Source organism: Schistocerca cancellata, chromosome 8 (assembly GCF_023864275.1).
Source record: "Schistocerca cancellata isolate TAMUIC-IGC-003103 chromosome 8, iqSchCanc2.1, whole genome shotgun sequence".
Classification (NCBI taxonomy): Eukaryota; Metazoa; Arthropoda; class Insecta; order Orthoptera; family Acrididae; genus Schistocerca; species Schistocerca cancellata.
The window spans coordinates 399,553,585-399,576,347 of record NC_064633.1 but is presented as its reverse complement, the minus strand read 5'-3'; the positions used below and the strand labels follow the sequence as shown (position 1 = coordinate 399,576,347).

The window sequence follows — 22,763 nt, the reverse complement described above, 5'->3', positions numbered from 1 at the left end:
CGATTTCGCTCACAATGTGGCCATCTTCTGGCCATAAAATACGTGTTCTATGGCCCAAGGATGGTCAGGTTGTGACCGAGTGTCATAATAAGTACAGATTCAATTCGTAAACTTTAAATAGTTTTTGCACAATAACAGCACATTATATAGGATTCCTGTGTACTTCATCTTAAGGTAAACGACTATGGAAATATCACTCGCCCCAGTACAGAGATCACAGAGTCAATTATGAGATATAAACTCGGTCAGATATGTCATTTTCCATGTATTTTATTATGAAACGCACATTAATAAAAAAAAATAATCCATCTAATGTTGATGTGTATCTATTGTGATCACTGGGATACGATAGGGCAAAGATAACTGTAAAGTTACTGTGAAGTAATATAAATGACTCTGTTCATTTGTCCACTACTATCGAGTTTCGTGGTCACGTGTCCCATTGTGATTCGGGTGAAACTAGCTTCCTCCCTTGATCTTTAGTGTGGACTGGAAATAACAGTCAACCAGCTGCGAAATATAGGTTTATTAAACCTTGACTATGGTTTCGACAGTTTTAGAACTGTCTTCCCCAGAAGATACTGTACGTAGAATCACATATTATCTGTATCCGATGTGGAAGCTGTTGGCTCTTTCTAGTACATGTGCAGGTCGCGCACTAATAACCATTTTAAAAATACGTGATGAAAAAGACGTAGCTCCCTGCTGTAGAGTTTAGTCTTGAAACATTTTAAAGACAAAACTCTACAGTAGAAAGCTACAAATACACTCCTGGAAATTGAAATAAGAACACCGTGAATTCATTGTCCCAGGAAGGGGAAACTTTATTGACACATTCCTGGGGTCAGATACATCACATTATCACACTGACAGAACCACAGGCACATAGACACAGGCAACAGAGCATGCACGATGTCGGTACTAGTACAGTGTATATCCACCTTTCGCAGCAATGCAGGCTGCTATTCTCCCATGGAGACGATCGTAGAGATGCTGGATGTAGTCCTGTGGAACGGCTTGCCATGCCATTTCCACCTGGCGCCTCAGTTGGACCAGCGTTCGTGCTGGACGTGCAGACCGCGTGAGACGACGCTTCATCCAGTCCCAAACATGCTCAATGGGGGACAGATCCGGAGATCTTGCTGGCCAGGGTAGTTGACTTACACCTTCTAGAGCACGTTGGGTGGCATGGGATACATGCGGACGTGCATTGTCCTGTTGGAACAGCAAGTTCCCTTGCCGGTCTAGGAATGGTAGAACGATGGGTTCAATGACGGTTTGGATGTACCGTGCACTATTCAGTGTCCCCTCGACGATCACCAGTGGTGTACGGCCAGTGTAGGAGATCGCTCCCCACACCATGATGCCGGGTGTTGGCCCTGTGTGCCTCGGTCTCGGCAGTCCAGATTGTGGCGCTCACCTGCACGGCGCCAAACACGCATACGACCATCATTGGCACCAAGGCAGAAGCGACTCTCATCGCTGAAGACGACACGCCTCCATTCGTCCCTCCATTCATGCCTGTCGCGACACCACTGGAGGCGGGCTGCACGATGTTGGGGCGTGAGCGGAAGACGGCCTAACGGTGTGCGGGACCGTAGCCCAGCTTCATGGAGACGGTTGCGAATGGTCCTCGCCGATACCCCAGGAGCAACAGTGTCCCTAATTTGCTGGGAAGTGGCGGTGCGGTCCCCTACGGCACTGCGTAGGATCCTACGGTCTTGGCGTGCATCCGTGCGTCGCTGCGGTCCGGTCCCAGGTCGACTGGCACGTGCACCTTCCGCCGACCACTGGCGACAACATCGATGTACTGTGGAGACCTCACGCCCCACGTGTTGAGCAATTCGGCGGTACGTCCACCCGGCCTCCCGCATGCCCACTATACGCCCTCGCTCAAAGTCCGTCAACTGCACATACGGTTCACGTCCACGCTGTCGCGGCATGCTACCAGTGTTAAAGACTGCGATGGAGCTCCGTATGCCACGGCAAACTGGCTGACACTGACGGCGGCGGTGCACAAATGCTGCGCAGCTAGCGCCATTCGACGGCCAACACCGCGGTTCCTGGTGTGTCCGCTGTGCCGTGCGTGTGATCATTGCTTGTACAGCCCTCTCGCAGTGTCCGGAGCAAGTATGGTGGGTCTGACACACCGGTGTCAATGTGTTCTTTTTTCCATTTCCAGGAGTGTATTTTAAATGATTATTATCGGGTCACACGCACATTTACCAGACAGAGCCAACGACTTCCACATCGTATATGGATAATATATGATTCTAAACGCAATACCTTCTGGACAAGACAGTTTTAAAACTGTCAAAACCATGATCAAGGTTTGATAAAGCTATATTTTGTAACTAGTAGGCGGTTATTTTCACTCCATTGAAGATCTTGCAAGCACAATTACTGTAGCGCTGTCACGTTCAAAATCTTAAAATTTCAGAATCTCCGCTTGATATTATTTGTAAGAAGTAAGAGTGTGATTTTCACCGTTCTCGTTTCACTCGCAGCAATTTAAGCTGTCCTCTTAGGTTACTGCCTACTGTACCCTAGGAAATTGCGATCTGTTCGTAAATAAACTGCCGAATATTTGTGAAAGCAACAATATGAACATCACTGCTGCTCGTTTCACTCCCTGCATTTTAATCTTTCGTTTTTTAAAGAGACTGAAATCAAAAAATTGAAGAAACACACTCTTAGAGTGAGCGCTGTTGCGTGTAAATAAATCCAATGCTGCAAAACGTACATTTCTTAAATTAATAACAACGTCCCACAATTCTTTACAAACTCTAAGGTGAAAAAGGTATCAGCGTGCAGAATGATGTGGACCTTCTTTCTGCGTATCTCTGCACACTGCACTACAGTGAACTCCCTATAACTTGTGACGTTATCTTCTATGTTACGATGTGCTGGAAGAGTTTGTCAATAACAAACATTTAAGCATAACAAAACGAATCAAGAGCGACATGTTTCTAGTAAATCTCCAATGATCCGTTACCTTAAACAGCATACTTCATTACACACAAGTTAAAACACAAGAACAATGAAATATGTAAATTCGGAACGGCCCCTGCTAAGTTCTGCATTTGTCGACTCTTATGCAATGTAGTGTTCACATCGCGTTTTATCGAAGATACATCATACTGGCGTCAGTTGAAGTAGACGAGTCCCGCATGGGGTACGTGCTGGCCGACGGAAGCAATTTGGCCGCTGTACATGTCGTTATCAGCAGGTTTGAACCGGGGGGCGAGCTGGTAAACGGCGTACTGTTCTCTCGTGCATCTGTGAGGCTCCCCTTAACATCATGCAATTTTTCGCAAGCGTAAGACGCAGGAGTTGCAATGGGCAGAGAAGAAAATTTCGCCAACACGCCTCTGCAAAATATTAATGAGTAGTCGCAAAGTCGGATGTGTAGTAGTTCTGTATCATTGTCACCAACGACTAACTACGCCACAAGATTACGATGCTCGACTAAGCGAGCATCATGAGACTGAAAGATTGACGCCTAGACTCATCATTAATTTAACCTGTAACCGCGCGGGGTAGCCTAGACACCATGTCACAGTTCGTACGATTCCCCCGTAGCAGCTTCGAGTCCTCCCTCGGGCATGCTTTGTGTGTTGCCCTTAGGGTAAGTTAAAGTTAGTTTAAGTAGTGCGTGAGCTTAGGGACCGATGACCTCAGCTGTTTGGTCCCATAGGATCTTATCACAAATTACCAAAAATTTAAACTGTAAATTTCCAATGACTCCTTGAAACCAGTAATGTTCCTAGAATATGTAGTGTTTTCTATCAGTGTAGATTGTGAGTGGTAAACTACATTGTTGACCTGTGACATTATTACCTGGGAACGTTCGTGATTCCAAGATTCCTACTGGCATGAACAAGTATGATACATGTATCTCACAATTTAACAGAGTTATATCAGTTATGAAAGTGAATTTAAAAATGCTGGTATGTCGCGTAAGTAGTTCAGATCCAGGTAGTACTGAAGCCTTTACTCTGCTCATGACACGTTTTGGGCGTATCCATCATCAGGTGACCTGGTGACAAACAATAATTACTTATGCGACTTACCTGAATTTTTAAATTCACTTTCATAGTTACTCTTACTATGATCACAGATCTACCAGGACTTCAGGATCAGTTTACAAAGGGTTGTTTAAAAGTTTATTCGTTTAAAAATTCGTGAGTAAATCGATTCTTTTATTTGGAAGTAATTATTTGATTTTATTTGAATTTGACACTAAACAAATACTAAATGTACTTTACTTCTACATCCATATTCTTACTGTGTGCTAGTCTCTTGATGTGCAGTGTTTTAACAGGGATTCAACAGTTATTTGAGTAGTTTGTAATTATTTTATTTTTTTCCCGGGGGTTTAATTCAGTTAAAATAATGTGAAGTGTTAATGTGCTTCAACGTCCATTTGTTGCCATGTCCAAGGTCATTTCAGTGTTACAGTAATTATATTACGACTTACTGTATTAAGAAACTTTCGTCAAAATCACTGAACAGAGTGATTAGAGTGCTAATTTCAGTAATCACAGGGAATATTTGCCTTAGTAGGTGATACGCAAACCATGTTTACCAAAACTGCTACACATAATAAGCAAACTCCAGTAAACTGATACACCCAACTAGTATGAATTAACTCCCATCGCAAAATGAGTATACGAGTACTGATACAGTGAATGTCAGTCATTGCCACATATAACCAGTAAAATTCCATATTGATTCCTTCTTGTGGAGGATCAATTCAGTGAGTTGCTGAGAGTTTCAAAGAGTGCATGTTGACCACTCCAGGAGCAGACTTCTCAGACACCAAGACAAAGTCCGTCACGTGCTTCGTGCATTCGACGGCGCTGCCTGGGTGTTGTGAGCAAGCATCCGCCAATGGAGTGACCAGGGCCTCTCTCGAAGTACCGGCTCGTCCGCTGCCCCACACAGGACGTCACGGCCGCCGTGGCTGCTCGCCTTCCAACATGGCTGGCGCTGGCAAGGGCACCTCCGTTGATCCACGCGCCCTTTGAGCAAAGCGAGGAAGCAGTTACGGCCCTGACAACACCAGTCGAGTAGGGCGGGACTTCAACTGCGCCACGGAATCACGGCAAACAATCTTCAGTTTCAACGTAAGCATAATTAAAACGGCCATTTGGTTATTCACACGAATCATAAATTTACGTACATTACTAGGGAGAACGCACACTGATAAGCCAAAAAGTTAAGACCGCCTGCCTAATACCTTGTCTGTCGGTCGTTGGAACGAAATACACAACTGATTCTACGTGTCACGGGTCTGACAATTTGCTGGTAGGTTTGTGGAGGTATACGGCTTTAAATGTCTACGCACAGGTCATACATTTCGCATAAATAACGGGCCACTGATTTATGTACGCGGTGACGACGACAGATAGCGACCCAGAATAGTTTCATAGGATTTATATTAGGTGAATTCGGTCGTCAAGACGTCAAGATGAGTCCGCTACAATGTCCCACATAGCACTGTAGCACGCTTCTGTCTCCGAGACACATACAGTTATACAGCTGAATGATTACTTCGCCGTCGGAGAAGATATGACGCATGAAGTGATGCAGGTGGTTCGCAGCTGTCAGTCTGTCTTCGATTACTATCATAGGTCCCACGCATGCGTAGAAGAATGTCTCCCTTAGCATAATACTTGTCCTACCATCCTGCGTCCGTGGTGCGGTGGCGCGCTGCACGTTTCGAGCTACCCTTCAACTTGATGAAGGCATTTGTGGAGACGAACATCAACGTAGTGTAACAAAAATGTGATTCACACGAAGAGCCGACGAGTTTCCATTGATCGACGGTCAAATCCCCTTGGTCCTGTGCCCACTGCAATTGTAATTGACGATGTCGTTGGGTCAACATGTGAACACGTAGGGGGGATCTACCGCGCAGCTCCATGTTCAACGATGTACGATGAGCAGCGAGCTCTGAAACACTTGTGCATGCACGAGAATTGTACTCTTACAGCAGAGGTGCCACAAATCACCAGCCATCCTACTTTACAGAACAGACAGGCCGCCGAACGCCACGTCCTATGAACAGTCGTGGACGTCCAACTATGTGTCTACTATCCTTCTACCCATTTCCGTAGATGCTCACGACAGTAGCACGTGAACATTCAACCAGCTTCGCCTCTTTCGAGATGTTCGTTCACAGGCTTCGTATAATAATAATAAGTCCTTTGACAAAGTAGCTTGTCTCAGTTGACTATTGCGGCACTTATCTTCACTAGGGTGATCCTCCGGACGTGTCTGGTTCGCTTACTCACTTTTGTTACGAGTCACGTGCCCTTAACGCCAACAGGCGGCATTCAACCTTCACCGCGGGGAGTGGTTATATTGTTTTGACTTATTAGAGTCCGTTGTCAACGAATACCAATCTCCGGATCTCGAACATAAACGCAGCAGTGCTGCTATCCTGTCCTGCTCTTCAATCCACTTTGCCAGACAATACTTCCAGTGTTTACAAACAGTGGCATTGTTTGCATAAAATCGACCAAGTGAACTGCGCTCTTAGAGTTACACGTCTTTCCGAAATAAAGCTGCCCTCACACGGGGTGAGACAGAATTTGAGAGCGAGGAGGTGGTCTAGTTTTGTGGAATGACCGCGTGAAATTTTACGTTCCACATTATTCTGTAAGAGACAAGTCAGATTTTTGTTTTGCGTAGAGGAACCCGCCAATGAGATGCAAGATTGTGGTCTCGTCACAAGCGGAACTTTGGTGACACCGTATCGGATTTCGTCATTTCAGGTTGAAGCCCGTATTTAAAAAATGGTTCATATGGCTCCAAGCACTATGGGACTTAATACCTGAGGTCATCAGTCCCCTAGATTAGAACTACTTAAACCTAACTAACCTAAGGACATCACACACTTCCATGCCCGAGGCAGGATTCGAACCTACGACCGTTGCAGCAGCGCGGTTCCGGACTGAAGCGCCTAGAACCGCTTGGCCACAACGGCCGGCGCCCGTATTTGGTGAATTGCCACGAATATATGCCTTTTCGACACGCCAGCACATTGAGTATCTCTCAAAAATGCATCATTGTCGGTAATGTAGCGGGTGGAGGTAAGCAGTTACAAAGCCAGGTACTGTGTGCATTGTGTGTGTATTGAACCGGGAACTTAGAAACGACGGAGAAGCTTCGTCCCCGCCTTTGTCCTCAGTGGTTCACACCCCCACAACAGGCAAAAGCAGTCCACTCACCCCACAGCCGCCCCACACGGAACCCAGGGTTATTGTGTAGCTCGGCCCCCAATGGACCACGCCCCCGGGAACGTCTCGTAACAGATGAGTGTAGTCCCAGATGTTTGCGTGGTAGAGTAAAAATGTAAAAGTCGTGTGACTAGGGCCTCCCGTCGGATAGACCGTTCGCCGGGTGCAAGTCTTTCGATTTGACGCCACTTCGGCGACTTGCGCGTCGATGAGGATGAAATGATGATGATTAGGACAACACAACACCCCGTCCCTGAGCGGAGAAAATCTCTGACCCAGCAGGGAATCGAACGCGGGCTCTTAGGATTGACATTCTGTCGCTCTGACCACTCTTTCTTTTTAATCTCATTTTGTTCGTTTTCGTTCCTTGCATCTGCTCGGAGTGGACGTCGTAAGTCACCAGTTTAAGTTCGTCATTGATCGATTAATTCAGTGTTTTTATTACGCAGGGCAGCTAACCCTCTGACCGAACACGCTGAGCTACCATGCCGGCTACCACTCAGCTACTGGGGGCGGACGCGTGGTAGAGTAATTATGGTGTACATGTACATGGAGACAGTGTTCGTGCAGCCATCGCCAACATAGTGTAACTTAGGCGAAATAAGGGGAACCATCCCGCATTCGACGAGGCAGATGGAAAACGGCCTAAAAGCCATGCACAGGCTTGCCGGGACACCGATCCTCGACACTAATTCACCGGGCGGATTGGTGCCGGGAACTGGCACGCCTTCCCGCTCGGGAAGCAGCGTGTTGAAACCGCGAGGCTAGCCGGGCGGGCAAGCCAGGTATAGTTAATTCATGTCCCTCTATATACAATTTTTTTATTCTTTTTTATCTTTTAAAAAGTTCTGAGACATATTATTAATTTACTGGCGGTATATAATATACTCAGGAGTGAGTCTGTTCAGTGTTCTGAACATGCCAGGGAGCACGGACCAACGAACTGCAAGATTGTTTTCAGCTTCAGTATGTAATTCGATCACTATTCAGGTTTTATTTGTTATTATTGTGTTTACGCACACACACTTAAACGAAGTCCAGAAAATGAAAAGTAGTATGGCAGTAAATAAACTATTTTTCTGGCTTCTGTATTTATCTACAAGACAGCTTGCACTGAGATATTTTCCACTTTCTTATTTTAAGTCTTGTGTTCCAAAAATTTCTGCTACCGACTAAAACAAGTTACCCTCCAAGACTGAACTTAGAGTTTCACTAAAACGTGAGGATGAAAATTTTTTACCATATGTGAAAGACCATCGTAGATTTGTTTTGCACTACTTGTAATGGAACTTTTATAAGCTGATTCGTTACTGAGTGGACATAGAACTTTACTTTTAACTTTCGTCATGTTCACGGGTACTTGTGATTTTTTTTACACATACTACAAACAGAACCTGACTAACATATGGAGAAGAGAGGAAATGAGCGTATTAATAGAGCTAACATGGGAATTTTACTATCAGACATTTTCGTAGGCAAATCGTGTGACTAGCGAGCGAAGTAGCGCTAGTAACTGCCTCTGGAGAAAGCCGCAGTCGTGAGTCATGATTAGGAGCACGTTCCGTGTGGTGCACCAGCTCGCTTCTAAGCGTACACCAACCACGATGTAAACCATGTCTGGCGCGCTCAACGATTAGAAAAACGTTCTGTGTTTCTGCGCTTCTTTAGCCTCTCTGTACCGCCAGCAGAAGCTTCTACGCTGAAGAGAGTTGGCGCAGGATACACTCGACAGACGGGTCAAAATTGACAACATTTCTCTTAATTTAAGTTCATGCATAATCTTCAGAGCTTCCCATGGCCTTTCAATAGTTTAAGCTCCTCACATTACAAAATATACTTGTATCCTACTAAATACAAGGCCAGTATTACATATATAGTTCGCTATGATAAATTTGCCAGCTTTACTCAGACGACGGATTCCAAAGACAGCAATAGACTCTGGACAATTGTCTTTTCCTCTGAATTTCCATCCCATCTAATGGAAATACGAATATTATAATTTCTGAGAATCCAAATACAGGTGGTCTCAAACAGTTTGAGTCAAATGGAAACAGGTGGTAGTGGATCCACAACCAATGGTTGGAAAAGTATATTTGTTGTGTCATGGACATACACAATGTACAAAGCATTACAACGATGTAGGTCATAGTAACTGTTCAATGCGACAACCGCCAGTCTCAACGCATGTACTGCAACGGTGCATGCAGTTCTGCCGCACTCTCTAGGGATCACCAGTGTCCTACACTAGAGCAGGCAGCAGGTGTTAGCGTACGCCCCTAACAACCAAACAAACATGCTGTACACAACTTGGCTCATAGCACCTGTGCCATGTGACGACTACATGCATCGCATGGGAGCATTAAACTGTGCTGCATGCACGCTACTATCCATGGTGTCTTGTATCCATTGCATCAGATAGCGTGTTATGTGATCACGGTGATGCGTATATATCGCATGACACTTAGTCAAAAATGGAAAATACTAATTACGAGAGTTGGCAGACATGCATTTAATACACTAACGCACAGAAAACGTTATCCCAACAGCCATCATCCCAGCTGGAAGAAGTTTGTCACCGTGGATACCAACAAACGGGAAATGAGGTCGTTAACGAGACAGAGAGCTGGAAAGGTTCCCGCCAAAGACATATCCGAACATCAGACTTTGAGTGGACGGTTTTGGATCGTTTAACCAGCCATCTAGCAATAAGTATCTGTCAACTTGCTCGTGAAGCGCACATTTCGAAGTATACAGTGTGGAGAGTACTGGTGGAACAGGTATTACGCTCCCATCACAAAGAATGTGTGCGAACCACGCATTCATTTCTGTCAATCGATTATACACCGCAGTGCTGCAGTGCCGAACTGCGTACAGTTTGTATTGTTCACGACTGAGGCTTCATTCCTCATTGATGGTGATTCCAACAACCGCAAAAGCCAAGTCTGGAGTGAGGATAATCCCCACGCCAACCACATCGGTGACCGTCGGCAACGATGTTCTGTTAATGTATGGGCAGCATTGCCCTTATTTACTGTCTGCCCATTTGACTGGTCCACTTTATCTCGTGTTCCTGCGAGATGTACTGCCACAGTTCTTGGAGACTGTCCCATTGTTGTCCGCTAAAGAACGCGATTTCAACACAACGATGCACCAGTCCACTTCGATGTTAACGCCAGCGAGCGCCTAAACAACATGTAGACTCTTCGCAAGGCCAGAAAAGGAGGTTCTGTCCCATGGCCAGCGCGATAGCCGGATCTCATACTTATTCTTCTGGGCTTTCGTCGGGACGTTGGTGTTCGAAACGCACATAGAAATTGATGACGACCTGCTTGCTAGGGCCCAAGCTGCCCGTCAGCTGGTACAACAGACATCAGGGATCTTTTTGTACAGCACAACTTCATGCACCCTTTTCATACAAGCACTGAGATAGGTGATCGTCATTTTGAACAATTACTATGAGCTACGATGTTTTTAAGCGTTGTACGCTGTGTATGACCACAAGATAATAAATATGCATTTCCGACCATTGCTTTCCTATCTCAGTATGATCGGTTACGGACCCATTATCATCTGTTTTATTTGTTCCGAAAGGTTTGAGACAACCTTTATATCAGAACATGCTAACTAAACCGGTAGATCGATCCACCTACTTGAATTTCCCGCTGTTCGTGTCCAATGGCAGCATGTTAAAAACTCCGTGTGAAGCGGCGTGAAACCTCACGCCTACGGAAGAACGTCTTCGCGGCCGGCGCTAGAATCGAGGCTCTCGAGGTGTGCGCGTGTGCAAGCAATTCCTGTGGGTGACGGCCGTTTCACAGCATGACGTCAGTGGCCGCCCTTTTGGATGAAGTCGGCGACCGCCCTGAACTGTACCCTAAGCTTGACACCAATGGCTATGACAGATTGTTACAATTTTCGACGCATTTCTTGAGCTACCTTACCTATAGGGTAGCTGCAAATAGCACCAAAGTGGGGACATAGTTCCTTTTTCCCTCTTCCCGTGGTTTGTCGAGTCCTATATTGCTAATGGACAGCAGTGCAATAGGCAGCCGTTTGGTAAAATTTTTGCATAGAGCACAACACAATTTAATCAATGTAACCAAGTGCTTTAAAGATTAGGAAACAACAAGGAAGAGACATGGAGACACCGGAATGTTTAAGATTCAGGAACTATATTTTAAAACTGCTGAATAATTCCAAAACCAGATCTGAACTCTCGCCATAGTGCAGTCGTTAGTTATTAAACACAAACAAAAACTAGATCGGTTGCATTAACATAGGAAATTAAGAGGAGGGACTTGGATAAGCAGAAAGAACCAGATGTTTTTGAGGGTTTCATAAAATCCATTAGGCAGTTACTGATTGAAACTGGTTAAAAATACATTAGAATTTGAATGGTTAGCTTAGAGAAACGAAATAGTGAATCCGGAAGAGGGTCACACCCACCAGAAATTCCCAGTTAACTTACGCTATACTGAATGGATGAAAGGAGAAAGGAAGCAAGCAAAACGAAAAGTTGTAGGAGTGCGCCACCTATAGGAAAGTGAAAAAACCTGTGGAAAGAAAGAAGCAGCTGTATGAATATCAGAAACTCAGATGACAATGCAGTACTAAGCAAACGAGGGAAAGCTGAAAGGTGGAAATAATATGTACAAAGGTTATACAAAAGAAAAGGACTTCAGGATCATATTATGAAAACGGAAGAGGAGTAGAAGAAGCCGAGGTAAGAAGTACGATTTTGGGAAGAGAATTTTACAGGTCAGTGAGAGACATAAGTAGCAAAACGTCTCCTGTTGTAGACTACATTCCCGTGGAATTTTTAACACATTTTGACAATCTAACCATGACATGCCAATACCACCTAGTTCGCAGGATATTTGACACTATGTACTAACGGGTATGAATATTAGTGAACAACTACTTTAATAATTCACAGTAGTAAACAACTAACATGAAATATGTACAGTGGAACGGAAAACTGCTGGGAAACACAATCGTTAAAGGTTTCTCAAGTCTGCTTTCACCCAAATGAATTGCATAAAATTCCTCGCGAAATGATTACCATAGGCTGTCACAAGTAAGCATAGACTATGGTAGTTTTCCTAGTAGTCTTTTATAGTTAAAATCATAACCATGTTACCTGTACGTTATACGTGTTGTGTACTTATCAAACATTAATCCAATTTGATCATCTTGTTTACATATGTAGATTCCCTTAGAAAGCAGAAGCGTTGTACTGTCTAGAAACTCATTGATGATATATATGGGGCGACGTAACCTACAGAACATTTTTGTTTTACATAGCTATCCACCTGCTGTTTCTTAAAAATACACAGTATTTATAAGAAAAAATTGAAAATGTCAGTGTTTAATTCAGGTTTCATTAGCAAATTATTGATGTGTAACATGAGGGATATTGCAGAAAGAAATAAAAAAAAGCGATAAATATTTATCATGAAGTACTGGAAAACACAATTTACTCCAAAAACCTCCGTTCAGCTTGTATGAAACATGTTTTTGTTATTGATAAACAACTTTCACACTTATCAGTAATAACAGGAAACTCTTGCCTTTGATCATGATGAAGAGCAGTAAAAGAGGTATAAAATAATCCCAATAATTATATAGCTTTTCTATGTTTCTGCTTGTAAACTGTATTTGCATCAAAAGTAATTGCTTTGATTACGTAAAAGCGAAGAAATTGTGGAACCAATTAGTTTTTTATTACTTATAACATTCAATTTATATTTTTAGGCACATAAAATACACAACTGGCAAACACTAAGAGAAGTGCGGTCGTAGTTTTGGCAGAGCGCAACTATACGTATAATCTTTTCTCGTTGCTGAGATATCGTCATCAAATTCTTCTTTTCAAATGGAGCTGAACAGCTTCTATTGTTAATTCGTCGATTTAAAAGAGACGTAATCAACGGCGTTTAACTCTTCAAAATCCAATTAGTAGTTTCATGGAAATCACAACATTTAAAAATTACAATTAGCGAATATTTAATAATAGCAGTATGGATGCGAAGTGCCTCTATCTCAGAAGATACTAACGCACGATTGTGTGCGCTCTACATGGGGTAATTTCCATCTCTAGTATTTAGCTGGAAATGGATGTAGATGTGGAGTGACCTGTGTCAACTTTCAAACCTCCTCAAAGTGTCACTTGAGGTGGGAGTATGTGACTCTGTTGTCGGTATCCGTCTGTCATACGTTATTATTTGCACTTGTACCGTATTTCTCCATCTCCATTTTTTCATCACGACTATCACTTGCAAGAACAACAGCGAAAATACAACACTATACGCTATACAGATTCATCATAGTCACTTTGCACACTAGGTGTCCTAGAAGTACCAACGAGAAAATACACTACTAGCCATTAAGATCGTTACACCAATAACAAATGCAGATGATAAACGGGTATTAATAGGACAAATATATTATACTAGAACTGACATGTGATTACATTTCACGCAATTTGGGTACATAGATCCTGAGAAATCAGTACCCACAACAACCACCTCTGGCCTTAAGAACGGCCTTGATACGCTTAGGCATTGAGTCAAACACAGCTTGGATGCCGTGTACAGGTACAGCTGCCCATGGAGCTTCGACACGATACCACAGTTCATCAAGAGCAGTGACTGGCGTGTTGTGACGAGCCAGCTGCTCGGCCACCATTGACCAGACGTTTTCAGTTGGTGAGAGATCTTAAGAATGTGCTGGCCAGGGCAGCACTCGAACATTTTCTGTATCCAGAAAGGCCCGTACAAGACCTGCAGCATACGCTCGTGGATTATCCTGCTGAAATGTATGGTTTCGCAGGGATCGAATGAAGGGTACAGCCACGGGTCGTAGCACATCTGAAATGTAGCGTCCACTGTTCGAAGTGGCGTCAATGCGAACAACAGGTGACCGAGACGTTTAACCAATGGCACCCCATACCATCACGCGGGGTGATACGCCAGTATGGCGATGACGAATACACGCTTCCAATGTGCGTTCACCGCGATATCGCCAAACACGGATGCGACCATCATGATGCTGTAAACAGAACCTGGATTCATCCGAAAAATGACGTTTTGCCACTCGTGCACCCAGTTTCCCCGTTGAGTACACCATTGCAGGCACTCCTGTCTGTGATGCAGCGTCAAGGATATCCGCAGCCATGGTCTCCGAGCTGATAGTCCATGCTGCTGCAAACGTCGTCCAACTGTTCGTGTAGATGGTTGTTGTCTTGCAAACGTCCCCATCTGTTTACTCAGGGATCGAGACGTGGCTGCACGATCCGTTTCAGCCATGCGCATAAGATGCCTGCCATCTCTACTGCTAGTGATACGAGGCCGTTGGGATCCTGCACGGTGTTCCGTATTACCGTCCTGAACCCACCAATTCCATATTCTGCTAATAGTCTTTGGATCTCGACCAACGCGAGCAGCAATGTTGCGATACGATAAACCGCAATCGCGATAGGCTACAATTCGACCTTTATCAAAGTCGGGAACGTGATGGTACGCATTTCTCCTCCTTACACGAGGCATCACAACAACGTTTCACCATTCTACGCCGGTCAACGGCTGTTTGTGTATGAGACATCGGTTGGAAACTTTCCTCATGTCAGCACGTTGTAGGTGTCGCCACCGGCGCCAACCTTGTGTGAATGCTCTGAAAAGCTAATCATTTGCATATCACAGCATCTTCTTCCTGTCGGTTAAATTTCGCGTCTGTAGCACGTCATCTTCGTGGTGCAGCAATTTTAATGGCCAGTAGTGTATCTGTTATTCAAAAATCTCTTGATCAGTTTTTGTGAATTTATGCCAATTAACCAGCATCTTGTTACGAAAGTAACATGTCGAAGTGTCATATAGTACTCCCATAGTCTCTTGAAGTCAAAATAGAGTTGATTGGAGTTGATTGTAAGTGACCACGGCTTGACGTGTTACTTTCGTGGTGAAAGTCATTAGAGTCAAAACAAATTGACATAAACCCACCAAATGTGATCAACAAATTTGTGAATAAAAGGGTGTATTTGAAATAGCTCCCAAAAGTCAGCTTGATAATGTCAAATTTCATGGAACTACAAAAGCTTGAAGCAGGTGTAAGACACACGAGTAAGTCAGTGTCTATACTTACGCGGAACCTGAGATCCCCCAGAGGGGGTGTGGCGTACGGGATGCCGAGAAGCCTGCTGTGGAGCGTCCCATTCAGCGTGGTGTTCACGGTGCCCCGTAGTTCACCATTCTCAGTCGTCACGAAAACGTAACTGCCGTCTTGAGTCACCTGCAACAAAGGCGTCGATGAGAATTTCGTGAACGTGACTGGAGCTAACTACACAGGTTTCCACAAATCCACAAATCAGGGTAAAATCCCAAGCAAAGTCGTAAAAGTTTTTGTTGATGGCTCACCTAGAACGAATGAAGCTTTGTAATTAACACTTTAAAACCGTCTGATGTGATGATAAAACATTTCGCATAGACTTAATAGACATGATTAATAAAGTTGATAACATTTAATTCCTAATTTCTTCAACGTTTTACGATACTTCGCAATTTCAGTCGTAATAGCGCCAGAGTTTCGATGGTAGCAAAAAATATATTAATGACGACGAGTAGTATCTCACAAATTCTCGATAAGTTTCTATATTGTCCTTCTCTTAGGACCACAAAATGGCGAGGAGCCTCAGTATTTCACACGCTGGACTCGTGTTCGGGAGGGTTAAGTTTCAAAGCCCGTTATAGCTGATATAATGTTTGAAGGAAGTGTTAATGGATGATAGAGACACTATGTGTGCCACATACGTAGCATCAGTATTATCCTTTGAAATAATTTTACGATGGTAACATCGATGTCACCCACCTTGAAAATTAAAGCAATTCCTTGTCATTTACGTGCGTCTACAAAGCTGAAAGTGAGAAAATAAACAAAACTTCTCTAAAACGTTTGCTGTTCGTTGATTATACTATTAAGATAACATTAGACATCAGGAGAAGACGTGGTTGGGATAAGAACACGACGTCAAAAGAAAGTACTATTAAAGGAAGTTGGGGATTTGTGAATCTTCAGGGGTATAGTCACAGTGAAACGTAATCACACGTAATGCATTTTATGATCTCTCTCATACCAGTTGATATCGATCATTTCGTTTGTAGGACAATAACTTCATACAAAACTAATTTTTCGTGAATGTCAAATTATGTGTATTGGTTCTTACATTCGTTGTGCATAGAAACGTACCGATGTAAATTTTGTAAAATTGATTACAATATTTTCAGTAAATTTATTTTAAAATGTTTTCTCTATCAAATATGTATCAATCAATTTAACTACTGTCTTCGCCAGCGATGTAAACAATTAGATTCTTTGGCTTCGAGTGTAATCTCTCTGCCCTTTCTCTATTAGCAGGATGAGTAGTTGAAAGGAATGGTCTTGTGAAGTCCCTTGAAACGGTCAGTCATGTTTTATGCAGACGTAGCGAACGGTTGAAATTTTTTAGCTCGGGTGAGCTGATGAAAGTGATATTAACACAGAAGCAAAACGAGAGAACTAGTGTTATTTCGCACTTAAAGTGACCCATCAAACCCTTACAATTCTACAAAGTTTCAGGTTTTTTCTTATAGGAACAACTATTTAAATACTAGATTAAAACTTTTAAATGTGGACATATATACTTTTAAAATTAGGTAAAACTAACCGATATCAGCGCTTTGGTGTGTCGATGGAAGTTTAAATTTTATTAAAAGTGATATGTGACAAAAGGTGCTCGTTAACTTACCAGATAAACATTATGCACACCTGAATTTCTATTTAACCCCTATTCTTACCTAACTGAGATAATGCTGTATCTCTTATGATCGCTATATGACAGATGAGGAACTCTAAAAAATGGCTCTGAGCATTATGGCACTTAACATCTGAGGTCATCAGTCCCCTAGAACTTAGAACTACTTATACCTAACTAACCTAAGGACTTCACACACATCCATGCCCGAGGCAGGATTCGAACCTGCGACCGTAGCAGTCTCGCGGTTTCGGACTGAAGCGCCTAGAACCGCACGGCCACCGCGGCCGGCGATGAGTAACTCTAGTCTCCCTTCGAATTTCTGACTGTAAAAGTTATATAGTTTAACTTTTTGCTGTTAAACTGACAGTCGTAACGTGTAGTAATTATGTTACCATTTCTTGGCTCCATAGTTTTATTGACGTCCATTTAAAGAATACATATACGTCATTCTTATCTAATAATTTTAGTTTGGAGGTCCGTCGTTTGCGATTTACCTTATTAATCTTTTACTCTATGGAGATGTTTTCATTTTATTAACTGATTTGTCTTTCGTAACGAAGGAAACGCATTTCCTTTCAGCGAAGTTCCCACCGTGCATTTGCTTAAAGAGATTCTAGTAAACCACTGAAAGGCTATGGCAGAATAACGTTATTTTGAATATCGATACCAAATTATACGAAATCAACGTCTTAATCGTTTTAACAAATCACAGCCCACCCATTTAAAAAGCTGATTCATTTTCAGTGCACGCTTTTCCCGAGCTTTATTAATTTGTATGGCGAAAATATATGTTCTACTTTGATTCACTTAGCAAATAAACAATGTAAACAGCCATTTATATAATGGTACCTTGCTGTTGTCACCCTACCATACTTTCAAACTAGGCTTTAAACCGCCTTCACACGCCGCAGTAAATCATCTCTATAGCATCTACTTTTATATGAATAAGTATCAGCCTAGGGGACAAAGTATTTTTTTTCCTACTCTACATTTAATTCGGTACCAAAGCCCATATGCCAGTGACCACTCAATATTTCCTACGATGAGATCTTTCTGTTGGGCGCGGTGTGCAATGTCATAACACAGAAATGAAAGCTTATTATTCTGAAACTGTAGACGTGACGTTGAGCAACGATTGCAGTGACTGTCATTAGTAAAGGACAGTATGTGTACCTTTCCCGTGTACTCACAGGGTTTCAAAAAACTTCACCCTCAATTTCATTACATCCTTGTAAGGATGACGGACGGTTCTTCTGCGCAGTGTATATCAAAATTATAGTACACTATATGAATAATTAATGATAAATGGCCATATGTACAAGGGGTGCTGAAAAGTAATGCCCCCTAAATTTATTTGTGAAACTTCTTGAAGCTTTTAAAATAATACAGAAGTTTTCGACATTTTACGTCTTTGTCCCTCTTGTCTATACATTTGCAGTCCTCTGCCGCTAAAGGGCTGCGAATTGTTTCATGTAATGTAGCGGTGTGTAACGTAACATGTCGTTAAGGCCCACCCGGTTAGCCTTGCGGTCTAACGCACGGCTTCCCGGACTGGGGAGGAGCGCCTGGTCCCCAGCATGAATCCGCCCGACGGACCTGTGTCGAGGTCCGGTGAGCCGGCCAGTGTGTGGATGGTTTTTAGACGCTTTTCCATCTTCCTTGGCGAATGCGGGCTGGCTTACCTTATTCCGACTCAGCTACACTATGTCGGCGATTGCTGCGCAAACATGTTCTCCACACAAGCGTACACCACCATTACTCTACCACGCAAACAAAGGGGTTACACTCGTCCGGTGTGAGACGTGAGACGGTGGAGTCCACTGGGGAACGAACCGCAGGATAACCCTGAAAGAGAGGTTCGGTGTGGGGCGGTGGGGTTGTTTAGTGGACTGCGGTAGTCGTCGTGGGGTTGTGAACCACTGCGGTTGCGGGGGGGCGACGGAGCCTCTCCGCCGTTTCTAGGCCCCACGGTTAACACACGATACAGTAGTACAGTAGGTGAGAAATAGCCTGCTATAATCGAGTTTAGAATTCGTACACATATGTAGCATCTTCTCCTTAAGCATGACAATCCTATACCACACACGGACGCTGCAAATATCCGACGCCTTGGGTTCATCCGAATTTCATCTCTTTCCAAAACTTAAAAAATACATTTGAGCACTTCACTTTGACAGACATGATACGGTGCAGGCAAAGGTGACGTTGCGGCTCCATCAACAAAGTCAAACATTCTACAGTGACGGTACCAACTAAGAGATCTCTCCTTGGGAGAAATGTGTACGTCGCCAGGGTCACTACGTCGAGAAATAAATACATAGACATGAAGAACAGAGATGTAGAATGATAATTACGTTTGCTTTGTTTAATAAGCTTTAAGAGTCTACACATAAAAAATTCGGAGGCATTACTTTTCAGCACGCCCTCGTACAATTTATTTGGCACTCACGATTTGCAGCTACAGAAAATAAGCAATCAGAGATGGAACAAAGTAGTAGATATTGCTATAATAGTTATAATAGGGGACCATACTCTCCAGAAACCCCTCAGAAAGCGAATGTGTGTCGTCTGGTTATAGAGGGTGGTCCATTGATAGTGACCGGGCCAAATATCTCACAATATAAGCGTCAAACGGAAAAACTACAAAGAACGAAATTCGTCTAGCTTGAAGGGGGAAACCAGATGGCGCTATGGTTGGCCCCGCGTTCGATTTCTATCGGAGAATATAGTAGCAACGATATTATATGGGAGAGGGGAGATCGTCTATGGTGTGGTTTTCAAATCTAAGTTGAAGCGGGATGTACATGGACAAAATTAAAGACGATCACGCTTCTCAAGATGGTCTAGTTAAGAAATAGACTTCGCTCTTTCAAAATGATAATGTACATCTCCATAAAGGAATAAGCAAACCATTGTGGTCGAAGGAAACTGAGCTCCATTCGCTGAACATGCCTGCTTCTACCTGAATCAAATAAAGAATCTATCGAATGAACTCTTGCGGGGCAGAGAAGTCCACCTAAAAACTCCAGAACAAAATTGTCCATGTATCAGGAAGAAAACTTAGGTTCGCCTCGAATGAGAAAGTAATTTGACATTTATATTGAATCCCAAACGCTGTAACACTATAAAAACAATTACCTAGTATTAATTACATAATAGTATGCCTTGAAGGAAGAAGTAGGGGGTCATGTCACTTATTGGCACAGAATGTCATTTTTCACTAGAGCAGGACAGCTTTTGGTGCGAATCGTTGTTTTTTGTGTATAATTCAAGTTTTTAACATCACATCTGCAAGTATTGAATGGGAAATACTGTTCCAAAATGGATTTTATGGTGAGTAGGGGGCGGGGGGGGGGGGGGGGAGATGAAGAAGTGGAAATGGTCGACACCCTGTAGGGATCACACCTTGCTACTAAAAAGAGACACTACTCAAAAATCTATCTATAAATAAACCTACTTTTATTCATTTTTTCGGAGGTACTATCACAGTGGATCAGTTACACGTCCAGTATGAATAATGTCTTTCTTATTGTTGAACTGAAAAATTGAATGAAGTCAAAGAATGACACCATATGTGCAGAGGATTTTGTACTCACTTGCTGTCTTTAAATGTACACAAAAAATTTATAGCCCTGACAGCGAAAATACTTACAGCCGTTATTATTAAAAACGCCATAATGTAACTTCTGTGTCAGCAGAGAAATCCAATAGCATACTATCCCAGCGTGAATAAGTTGCAGTCACAACAAGGAACAACGGTGCGATAACATGCGATAGAGTCATACACTGAATTTGTTCACTGGAAGGCTCTACACAGCTTTGTCCACGGGATCCAACTCAGGTGAAACTCTATGCTAAAACCATTTCTGCTCTTTTGTTTTCCAAAAAATGTTATTTCTTGCGAGGACGTTCTGGGAAAAAAGCTCTCACTCCACACCGATATGTGGTGTTATGAAATCACCCAGCAGATTAAAATCAGAAACAACAGTTACAGAGTCCCCTACATTAAAAACAATCTGTCGTCCCCCTGACGAGAGACGGTTACAGAAAATAAGACTTATTGGAAGCAAACGTTACTAAGATCGCGCAACGAGACTGTACGTTTCGTAACCTGTCGCGTTTGCACAGTCTTTCCTATTTTCGTACCTGCTGATTGACGATGTTGCAGATCATAAGTTCTCGTTACTGGCAAGTATTCCACGAACTCGCAGTACCGTTTGCGCACGTTTTAATTGGTTTCGTAGCTCGCTTTCATTCCCTGTCCAGACCATTTCGTGTCCGACTCGAGCCAAGCTAATAGTTTTAGTTTTTTAAGATTATCACTCCCGGGAATACACCTCGCCCTGTGGGCGGTAGACCACTATTACTCATATATGTTCTTTTACAATAAATGATTCTCAAAGGTGTCAGTAAGTGTTGGCTTTCGCACAGAGCACCTACCTCGATATGGAAACTATAATAAGTTTTTATTTGAGTGTAGTTCGATTTTTTTCGATTTTTACGTTCTCTTGTGAAGTATCCACAAAAATTCTGTCTGGCGTTATACAACTTTATTTTTTGTGAATAACTTCAAAAAAATCACATTTTGCTTGAATTTGTCAATTAGAAACGCTTAGTGACCTGTTTCTACATTTGTAATTTTTAGTTTTTGTGCTACTTGCATTTGGAATTTATGATACTGCGTATTGTTTTCGATATTACGTAGTGATTCTTTTTCAAATTTCTAGACTTCTGTTATCGTGTGCTCATCTCAATACACAGTAACGTCTTTTGCAGAAAGCTTTGTTCTAGGCAGTTATATAAACAAATAAATAAACGAATAAATATAGTGAGAGACATGAACATAAACACAGCTCAACACCATTGGAAGTTTCTACTTGTAAAGTTCTCGTGGAGAATCAACAAACTCACTGTACATGTCTGAAGAAATTAAATGATAGTATTTTCGGGAAAGAGCCTATTAAATCACCACATTCCTATAGTATCACTGAAATTTCTGTTGAAAAAGATTACAATCATTTTCAACAGTGACCAAAGATGAGTATATGCTCGTATCTCCGATGCGCTCTATAAAATCAACATATGGCGTTACATTATGTCCTTCCTCTGTGCTAGTGGTATCTAATCTTTCTGACGTGTCGCTCTTTAAATTCCGTCATGACCGAATTTTTACTGCCAGGATAACCGAGCAATCGCAAAATGAGAACCCTTTATCACAGATATAGGCGTAATGTTGTAAGTGAAAGCGTGTGAGCCGCTACAACCTTGACGACTGGATGACCGCTCGCGGAGGCCCTCACCCCCACTGAGAAGCCAATGGAGGTCAGCAACAGGAACTGCACCACAGAGGGACACATGTCTGAAACGATGCTCGCTCCCTACTGCACAGTATTGCAGCTGTATGCAAGAAGTGGCCAAGTGTACAGTATCGCTTCTTATCTGCAGTTCACGCTGGAGCTGATACCACGGCGTTTCCTCGATTACAAACAGATGTTTGCTGGTATGGATGCTTCGGAGTTATTTTCGAAACGCAAATTGCACTCATTAGCTGTAGCAGTTCATTCGACGACTCGAAACGTACTAGACTGTGTGGAAGAAGAGGTCTTAGTGAGTAATTCCTACTTAGGAAGCTCGAGTCACTGAAGGGGAATATTTCAGCAATTTAAATACAGAACATTTTCGTAGAATTTCCTCTATCTTTATGTAATTCTACGTGGTGGATCCCTTGG

The 22,763-nt window shown here is 42.9% G+C and overlaps 1 protein-coding gene across 1 annotated transcript in view; it reads right to left on the bottom strand.

Annotated features, from left to right (window-relative positions):
- The window catches only part of LOC126095595 (para-nitrobenzyl esterase-like), a 111,062-nt gene extending 88,671 nt beyond the window's left edge, over positions 1–22,391 (bottom strand). Inside the window, exons 1-2 of the mRNA XM_049910368.1 lie at positions 22,335–22,391; positions 15,387–15,533 (exon numbers count right to left, since the gene is read on the bottom strand). Of these exons, the coding sequence (XP_049766325.1) occupies positions 15,387–15,533; positions 22,335–22,391 (204 nt within the window). The remainder of the gene's footprint in view (positions 1–15,386; positions 15,534–22,334) is intronic.
- Between the last annotated feature and the right edge of the window lie 372 nt (positions 22,392–22,763).